At 33.1% G+C, this 10,166-nt stretch overlaps 1 protein-coding gene across 1 annotated transcript; it reads right to left on the reverse strand.

Moving 5' to 3' along the window:
• Nucleotides 1-1,559: 1,559 nt before the first annotated feature.
• Nucleotides 1,560-5,864, reverse strand: LOC129799022 (probable cytochrome P450 12b2, mitochondrial). The gene is made up of 7 exons (XM_055842611.1): nucleotides 5,731-5,864; nucleotides 5,297-5,664; nucleotides 4,841-5,230; nucleotides 4,620-4,773; nucleotides 2,158-2,406; nucleotides 1,936-2,098; nucleotides 1,560-1,874 (listed from the first exon to the last, which is right to left on the reverse strand). Exons 1-7 carry the CDS (start codon nucleotides 5,803-5,805, stop codon nucleotides 1,699-1,701), a joined length of 1,575 nt encoding a protein of 524 aa, XP_055698586.1. The 5' UTR covers nucleotides 5,806-5,864; the 3' UTR covers nucleotides 1,560-1,698.
• Nucleotides 5,865-10,166: the final 4,302 nt, after the last annotated feature.

Raw genomic sequence — 10,166 nt, forward strand, 5'->3', positions numbered from 1 at the left:
ATTCCCAATTCTTTATTTTTTTTAAACTGATTAACTTAAGAGGTAGCAAAAAGGCCTAATTTTGCGGAAGGCTTGAACTCATGAAATAGACTTCACTATGATTTATCCTCTTGAATTGCTTTTCAATGCATATCGGTTTAATATCATAGGAATAGCTTTCGAAGAGAATAAAAAGAATAAAATGTTTGAATATAACGACAAGTTATTGGGACTTCATCAGATACCGCAAGTCGACATCTCTTATCGTTTGAGCTCCACTGAGGTGAGTTATTATATCCTTAAGTTTCCGTAGTAAAATATAATAAAACATAATAACATAAAGCTATTGTACATAATTATAATAAAATAAATTACCGAATGTAAGGCTGACCGTTTCCGCGGCTAAAGTCCCTGCCGTTACTAATGAATTCTCTAAAAGCTGATTGGGTACACAATGTGCCTTATCCCTAGGGTTAACTCTATGAGTAGGAGATGAAGGTTTTAACACCTTTAACACGAATAGAGAATGTGCCTTTCGCTGATATTAGTAGATTGTATCTGGGTTGACAGTTCATTCTAAGTTGGCTCTTAAACTACAGCCTTAATAGATATATCGTCGTTGGGCCACCCCCACCAGTTGTGTTTCCGATCTGTTCCAAGTTCGATTAGCTTTCTTAACTCAAATGATAATCTATTCGAAGTTAATGATTTTAAATAACTTGAAGATTAAATGAGGTATAGCAGCAACACAGATTTCAGACTAAAAGTTTAGCTAAGTGTCCGAAAATTTCATAAATTCTAAATAATAGTCGTTTTAATTTTTTTTTAATATTCAGTAAATAAATTACACTTAATATCCAATATTAAGTTGATGTTTGCCCAACATCTTGCTTAATAATTCTTTGCAATTCTTATAGAGATTATTTAGAGATTTTTCAAAATATAGTAAATTTAAGTACCCTACATTAAGTAGGATTAAGTACCCTACAGCACTATGTAATTTTTTCCCAAAATTTTTGACGTATAAGAATTAAGAACACTAAGCTATGGCTAATATTAGGTATAAAGACCGTTTAAGGGGCTACGTGAATTAAAACGACCGGAAAATGCTATATATATTTCCATAAATATTAGTTCCAAAAAACTTTTTTTTTGTCTTAGATCTTTAAATGATCAACAATTCTTCAGAACCAACGGAGTTAATAAAATCAACTTCAGAGAGTCTAAAAGTCACACATCTTGTCTAATACTGGATGAGGGATCATTGGACTAAGATCCTAATTAAAACCAAGCATTGATACTATATTTGTATTCTATTTATTCTCATGGTAAACCCACCATACTTTGCGACCATCGTCGTCTTGGCGATGGTGACTAACCTCCACGGTAAAACGATGAAAACCCCTTCACAGGTTGTATGTTGTAATTTTTGACGCATAAGAATTAAGAACACTAAGCTATATGGCTAATATTAGGTTCAAAGACCGTTTAAGGGGTACGTGAATTAAAACGACCGGAAAATGCTATATATTTTCCATATTTTCTCTATTTTTTCAACAGAATAAGCTAAAGTCGATAAATTAAAACCAATCAGTTTTTATTCATTTTTACAATATTGGAGTTACGATACAAATTTGTCACAAGACACCTCCAAAACATGTTATAGTGCGGTAAAAGGTACATTAATTGGGTTTTATATCCTCATCTTCCCTATATTAATTATTCTTTAAGTTCTGATAAGCGGAATTTTATATCGCCAATTGGCATATTTATTGTTAAACTTGAAATTTTCGGGTCAGGATACCTCCAATCAATGTTATAGGTTCTCACCAACCGACTCACCAGGGATTCAATTTCCATCTCTGCAAATCTACGACCAACGCACATCCGCGTACCTATAATAAATAAAAGGTTGAGTTTCACTGCTTAAATTTCATAAAATTTATAATTCCTTACCGAAGCCAAAAGGAAGGTAGGAAAAGGGATGAGAAGTTGCACTCACGGGACAAGTTATCTTGCTGTTTGGTGGTCGAATCCATCGCTCTGGTTTAAATTCATACGGTTTATCAAAATATTTATCCTCCATTTGAGTTATCTGATTACCCATCAGAATATCAGTCTGAAAAAGGAAACAAATTAGAAAATGAACACCGAATGAATATAATTTGAATTCTTTACATCTTTCGGGATGTGATATCCCTTCAGAACAAGATCCTGTCCTGTTGAGCGGAAGTTCCCAAAGGTCACTGGATACAACCTCAAAGCTTCTTTGATGCAAGCCCTGAGATAGGGCATATTACTCATATTTTCCACAGTAAGTGGAGACGTCTTCTCTGGGAGAATCTTCATCAACTCTTGTCTCAATTTATCCTGCTTCTCAGGGTTCTTAGCCAAAACATATAAGACGGAGAATGTTGCTGTCGACGTCTGCAATGAGACAAAATTGTATCAAAGTTCAGAATAGGCATAGTTAAGCTTCTGAAGCTTTGTTGTCACAACGATACAAGATATGAAACAGTTTTATTTTTTCCCATTCGAACTCCACAGAAGGGACAAAATATAATCAATTTCTATGTCTGGTTGTTACCAGAGCCTTAACTCCACTGGTTAGAGATAGATACTTTTGGTTTAAAGAGGACCCCACACATATTACCATTCGTACCAACAAAAGATTGATGCTCCCTTTCTCCCCTATTTCTCCATCTAAACCAAAAATATGTGTAGGGGAAGATGGGCCTACTTTGAGCTGTGGAGCAATATTGAAACACTATTTCTTCTTATATTTCTAATGGATTCAGGGCCTTGGCATAATTTAATTTAGATCCACAGTTGTAGTGTTTATCTAAATTACACTACGTTTAAGCTCAGTTTTCTTTAGAAATAAGCAGGGGCCCATCAATACTAATAAAAAATGAAGCTATTTTACACTTTTCCTTATAAAAATTTTTGCAGATATTGCACCGCGACTTAAACAAATTTGCTCATAGTTCTTGTACTATTTCAGCGAACATTATGAGATCTGTATTTTTAGATAGCTTTTAATGCACGATTTCGAAATATATCAGACTGATAAGACAATTCTCTTTAGGAAAAAAGCCCTCTTTGGGCCTCTTTTTCTCTTTAGGCCTCTGGAAATAAGCGAAAAAATCGTATATCAATGTAGCCCCAGAGTTCAAAGTAGCCCCACCTGCCCCTACTGAAATTTCTTCAAAACGCTTTAGAAATTATTCTTGTTTACAAAGATATTTTGAAATTGTTTAAAAGGCCATTTTCTTCAAATACGCATTGTTCTTACCTAGTCCCTGGCGAGCGGCCTTCAAAGTTGAAGCCAATTTCTGACTTTCACATACAAATGCGTATGGGAATTTTTCTGCACTCATGATCGTTACACGATATATTGAGGTGAGCCTTGTATACAAGACCCTGAGCCTTGTAAAGAAGGATAAATATACTATATATCTTTTTAATGCGGTCTTGTTCTGAGAAGTGTAAGCTGAGTTTCTGATCAATTTGTGAATTGGCTTCAAACAGCTCCATATAGAAAAACACTTCGCCGGGGGCTAGGTTCTTACCGTTCTTCAATTATTTACCTAAACGGTTCCAAGTTCAAAGGTTAAATAGTTTATAAAGTTTTAGAGATTAACTTTATAAACCTATTGAGCAAGCCTGGATTCATTGGAAAGGTTCTTTTTTTTTAAGACTGAAACAGATCCTACCGCTTAATCCGGTTGAGAAATGGATGAATCGAATCAGTCATATCGTTCTGATCCGAAATTACGTTTTATTAGCGAAAAGTGGAACAATTGTCAATTTTGTCAAGACTTTCATTGCTCTCCTACTACTAAGCTATGGACCATCATTTTGAAGTAGACTTTAAAAACTCGACTATGTTAGAGCAGAGCGAACATTTAATGCCAAAACCTATTTATTGTCATCCCAATATATTTATTGATGGCAGTCAACATCCCGAAAGGACCACAGCACTGGTGAAATCGCGAGAAAACTTATGACACTTTACCAATTCGGTATAATTAATAATAATTTATTATAATAATGCTAGCACTGCATTCCTTTAGAGAAACTAGGTCTTCCTGCAAGCGGATTTCTAGACATGCATTATTATTTTTTCTTGTACGGGATGAGGTTGTCAGTCCCATGCCTCGTGGAATCAGGTGCAGTGAAGCTCACTGGATGCAATCCGAACACCTTTAACGCCAGAAAAATTTCTGGTGACCTAAAGGAAATTCGAACCCGTGACACTTGCATTACAGAGCGAATACTCTTCTCTACAACTTGACCAATTGAGTGTCACATTCCAATATTATAGCATTGCAAGATCTAAGTATTTGATAATATTAAAACTTACACATTTAAAATATCGAAATAATTAAAGGAAAATATACATTTACGGGTGATATAAACAGGGCATGGCATTAAATGGTTCCTCTTCTCTAAAATTGCTTTAAAATCGAAATTTTTTTATTTTATCTGTCATTTTCTTTGAACTCATGACTTTCAAATTTAGTGGGTACAATCACACGATGGTTCAATGTCATTGAACCATTTGAAATTCAAAACAATGAGAAAAAAAGGATTAGGAAAAAATGTTAAATCGTTTGTTATCTTAAGCCCTTACTTACCGTATCAACTCCAGCAAATAATGCGTCCATCACCATGATTGTTGCAACTTTTGGATCAATTTCCAAGAGTTTCTTAAGAACTCCCTCATTTTCCTCATCATCGGCGTTGTCCTTGATTTTCCGAATCCCAATATTTACATAATGTTGAATAACTCTTAAATAAATTCAGAAAAAATGTCAGGCTTTCAGCTTAATATTGAGAAAATGTGCATAACACATACTTATACATATTATCTGTGCTCTGTGTGAGTTTGCGATAAGAAGCGGTAGGAAAATATTTCCAAAAGGATAGTTGAAAATTCAGCCGGTATGTTAGGTCGAAGAAGACTTTAAGGTCACTCATAAGACTATGCATATTTTTGTTTGTTGTATTATCGAAGATTCCAAGTCTAGTGTCCATTGTAATTTGGGCAATTGATTCAAGTGCCCACATATTTAATTCTGCGTAGAAATCCGATGGAGTTTCCATGTTTTTATCTCTCAGAGAATGCAATCTCTTAACAAAATCTTGAGTGACTTCGTCAACAGATGGAACGTATTTCCGTGTTATTTGCGGTTTCATCATGACAGCGTTAACTTTTTGTCTAAAGTCCCACCAAGATTTTCCCTGACTAATCATAAAAGAAAAGTGTCATTAAATATTAAAATTATACGCAGTATAGTTGCATGAAACTTACTCTGCAAAACCAATCACACCTTCATAAAAATCCCTCCGGACTTTTGACCGATAGTGAACAATCGTATCAACCCCTCTTCTAATGGGATACTGCCCTTGAGTCTGAAAGACGGTCTTAAAGTCTTCAGGATCATACACAAGAATAATATCATTTTTCCCAAATACTCCAGGAATTTTACTAATATCTCCATACTCTTGTCTAAACGATGAGAGAAAATCAGCAAAATCTTTTTTATAATATTTTCCTCCTGGTAAAGAGCTCTTGACCAATTCAAAAGCACTTGGTCCAGGAACCTCATTGTATTGCTTTACATTAACAGTATCCACTTCCAAAGCTGCTACATGCTGATTTTCACTTGATGATGTGTGCTGGGAAATTATTAGTTTTTAAATAGTTACAATAATTTGTTAAAATCTTAAAGAATATTTACGCACCACTTTAAGAATTCCACTTAACTGAGACACTCTGCAATTACCATTGCGCAAAATAACTTTCGCGTTTGACCACATCTTGACCGTTCTACAGTTGACTTGATACTGAGGTACTTGTAATCAAAATTTGCTTTATCACGACAACGTCGTCTGACCTTCAAAATAATTTTTGAAATGTATACAAATGAATTGAACACAAACAAAAACTCAGCACAAAGTGATTGATGGAAATTTAAGTGATAGAGTTATCTACCAACAGTCACTAAATTACAATGACTTTGATTCTCTTAAAGCTGAATTTAGCCAAAGGGAAACTTGGATTTATGAATATTAAACTAAATTTGACTGTTAAACTCAAAGTCACCGCAAAGTTTGATAAAGCAGATTAAGTTAAATCTTCAGCCACATTAAGAGACTCACACCAGTTGATCTTGGATAATAACACAGGTTTTAAATCTAAACCTAGCCATATGGATCAATTGCTCTAATTTCTTAACTGACGAAGTTTTTGGGGAAATTACTTGTGGGGTAAGGATAATTAATTTATTAAACTTTGAAAAATTACTTAAATTTTCTATTGTTTAGAATTTTAAAACCTTCAAGAACTGGGATAAACCTTAGGTATACAGACCACGTAACATGAGAGAATTTTTAAAGCTGACTATGATAAATTTGTGGAATAAAAATATCAATTGAATATATAAATAATTAATTAAAACTAAAACTTTATAGAAATTGCTTAATAAACACCAAGGAGATGATCCTGTAATGTTAGTTTCATTTACAGTTAAGTGTGCTAATACTAATCCAACTTAAAATAATATTTTTATTTTTATTTCCGTAATATAGTCACTAACAGTAACAAAATATAACTATTCAAGTTTGCGAAATAGCAAAAATAATATTTTTATCCATTAAATAAGTGAGTGTAATCGACTCATTTCAATCTTGTGCCAGCTGGGTTCTTCACTAAAAATTTTCTAGCAGTGATATTTTCGCTAATAACAGGTGGTTGATTGAAAACATTTATTGTTTTTTCCTTGTAAAAAAAGTATTTTAAATCCAAAGGTTTAATTGAAAGTGAATTAGCGAAAAGGTGATCCACTTAGTGCATGCTGACTTATTTCAGTATTATCATTATTTTATAAATTTTCTTTAATATTTTTGATATTTTTTTTATATTTTATTTCTGAATGAAACAGTGAATAATTCTATGGATTTAGAAGAAGTAAAAAAAGAATTTTATCAGTCCAAAAACAAGCGTTTAAGTAGCACTCTTCGGAAAACAATCCAGTTACCCCACCTTACTATATGGTTCGAATCAGGGTAGACCGAAGTCAAAATGCGACCCATCGTTAGAAAGCTCTTGACCTCAGCTACAACATATCTAAATCACACACTAATATCTAAATCTAAATCACAACTAAATCTAAATCAAACACACACATCAACACATATAAATTGAAAATGGAAGATCCGAGATATTTGTCATCGAATATTGGAAAATGGATTTTTCGATTAATCGAACCTTCAATTAAATCTGATAAAAATATAGCGTTTTAAGAGTTGTTGTATTTATTTAATGACAACTTTAAAATCACCAAAATTTTTCAAATCTTGTCATTTAAGGGCAGAGATATGGCCGTTTTAAAATTCAATTGAAAATTATAATAATAAGGTTTTAATTTTCTTTTAAATATTCAATAAATAAATTGTCCTTATCCAAACCTAAGTCGATTTTTCCTAAAAAATCTTGCTTGATAATTCTATGCAATTATATAGAGATTATTTAGAGACTTATGATGATTTGTTCATTATAACTGAATTTTCGCCTGAAACAGATCACTTTTTATTAATTTGATTACAGAAAATATTGAACCTTGTATTAAACATTAAATATAATAATAATGCATGCAACTTGCAACAACATTCCTTAGAGGAACTCGACCTTTTTGTAATATGGTCTGCAGACCTAAGGCTTAGCCTAATTTCCAGGGGCCTCTCGACATTCATTTTTCCGTACGTTTTTGCATGGACGCATTGAAGACTAATAGCAAGTATTTTCCAAAAGAGAATTGCCTTATCAGTGTGATATATTTCGAAATAGTGCACTAAAAGCTATCTAAAAATCGGTGGCAGCCAAAATCCCGAACGCCAAAATACTCACTACTACTTTTATCCCTGTCAATATTTTGAACATTTGGGATTATGGCTCTCGGGATTTTGGCTCATTCGGGATTTTGGCTCATTCGGGATTTTGACTTTCGGGATTTTGGCGTTCGGGATTTTGGTGTTCTGGATTTTGGCTTTCTGGATTTTGACCGGGACCCCTTTTCTGAAAAATTGAGGCACTGAACTATCTATTAAAATATACATTCTTATGGGCCAAATTGATTTATAACACATTGAAAAAAGTGATTTGTGCGAAGCATAAATCGTCCGAAATTTTTGACAGACAAGAATCAAGAGCGGTTAATAAGTCATATGACTGGCTAAACCTTAGTTCTAAAAACCGTTTAAGGGGAGTTTGGGATATTCATTATTTTTTCCCTATCAGGGATGATATTGTCAATCCCAAGCTTTGATCCCAAATAAATGTCAAATCTTAAAAACTAAAGCAACTTATCTCTTGAAAACCTATGTAAATGTATAAATAAAAATAATAATTGAAAATAAAAACCAAGAATTGAAGAACAACCCTTATGAGGAAGTAAAGACGCATTTCTGTATTTAGGAACTTGTAAGTGCTAAAGCTACTGTAGTAATATTTTGCTGTGAAAACATTCTTAAGAATGTTCGTGTAATTAATGACTTAGGTCCACTTTACAATTCAATTTAAACTGCTACTTCCAATTCTTTTCGTCAATTCCTCATTCTCCGCAATATCTCAATTTCATGAAATGCTATCCATATCGTGTCTGCTGTCTTTCCCCGCAGGAAAAAATAATAAATAAAGGAATTAATACAAACATGAAGAGATATATAGAAAAAAAAAGAAACAACATTGAAGGAATACTAAAAATATGATTTAAGACCATATTCAGAGATAATTATCTTGCAGTCATTTATCAAAGAGCATAAAGAAACACCATAAAGGAGTTCAAAATATAGTTGTCCATGTGCCAAAGATCATTAATCATTCAATTTGAATATATTTTTATCAACTTCTCTCTTTTTTTCCATTTACGCACTGCAACAATCAGTTTTTGGTGCAAAGAACGTGGTGAAGTTTAAATTGAAATTGGGTAGCCAGAACTCCCTCATGTTATTATTTTGCCTTCTAGAGCTACCTCACCATTGCTCACCGGTTTCTTTAACATTGTTCAAACAAACAAGGCATTAGAGGGTCATCTTTCACCTCAAACCGAGATGTTAAAGTGCAATAAATTACTACATGTAGTTGAAGAGGAGAGAAAATTACCATCTTAGTCGCCTCTCTGCGAGGGAGTTAGAAGAATGTTGTTCTATTGTTCTAAAGGTGTTACCATTTATTGATGTTGTGCCAACTGTTTGTTTAGTCACTTCTTTGACTGCTCGTGTAGCGAAGCACAAAAAAGCGCGGTAGGAAAAGAATTATGCTATACATTTCTACTGATTTCCGCTGACCATCCACGTTGCGGAAGAATAGATACATGAGGAATAAATCTTTAAAAAAAAAACTGTCTATGAAATTTGTTTAGTCTTATCAAAATACCACATTTAGATAAAATCGGAAGAATTTTTAAATTTGGAAAACGTTAAAATATTCTGGGTATTTTTTAGTGTTATTTTGACTTACAAATTTTTTAGACAAATTTAAAAAAAAAACCTGATTGAACTAAAACAGATTAATTTTTTTTTCAGGAAAGATGCGCAATTCCTTGTTCTTTTTTATGTGTAAGAATTTGAATTGCAAAAGCATTTGGTATTGTGATGTATTTCTCTGAATTTTCATGACTGCAGTACAACAATCATGCATTGGAAAATCACATTCATTTCTTTTTAGTAGAAATAGAGTTAATTGAAAATTCAGTTTAAATAATTCATGACAAAACAATTTGCACCATAGTTTATTTGTAAGCATTTCATGCGAAGAAATGATTTTTTTTTTCCTAAATTCATTCATTCATCAAAAGTGTATCAAAGGATGTTATATTCGATAAATCGTAAAATGTGCAATGAAATCCAGACTTTTGGTAGTTTTAAAGAACTTTTCCAAAGAAATATTTAGGGTAAGTGTGCCAAATTCCGGCCAGCTTGCAATTTCGGCCACCTTTTTGTTCCTCGAATTTCTATGAATTTTTAGTTTCTACATACTCTAGACTCTAGAGATTGTACAATGCCAAAGAATAACAAAAAATGTAGTTTCGACAAACGAAATGACGTGAAAAAGACATTGGAAGAATTCTTGAAGGGCAAGGAACTATGAGAATGAAGGTGGCCGAAATAGGGCACCAAAG

The sequence above is a fragment of the Phlebotomus papatasi genome, chromosome 1, assembly GCF_024763615.1.
Source record: "Phlebotomus papatasi isolate M1 chromosome 1, Ppap_2.1, whole genome shotgun sequence".
Classification (NCBI taxonomy): Eukaryota; Metazoa; Arthropoda; class Insecta; order Diptera; family Psychodidae; genus Phlebotomus; species Phlebotomus papatasi.

What these genes read in the sequence shown, in the direction of transcription:
- LOC129799022 (XM_055842611.1), bottom strand. Translation starts at nt 5,805, where the DNA reads ATGTGGTCAAACGCGAAAGTTATTTTGCGCAATGGTAATTGCAGAGTG. An exon ending in GGTGTGATTGGTTTTGCAGA is followed by an intron (nt 5,231 to 5,296) that starts GTAAGTTTCATG and finishes TTTTATGATTAG; the next exon opens with TCAGGGAAAATCTTGGTGGG. An exon ending in CTACCTTCCTTTTGGCTTCG is followed by an intron (nt 1,875 to 1,935) that starts GTAAGGAATTAT and finishes TATTTATTATAG; the next exon opens with GTACGCGGATGTGCGTTGGT.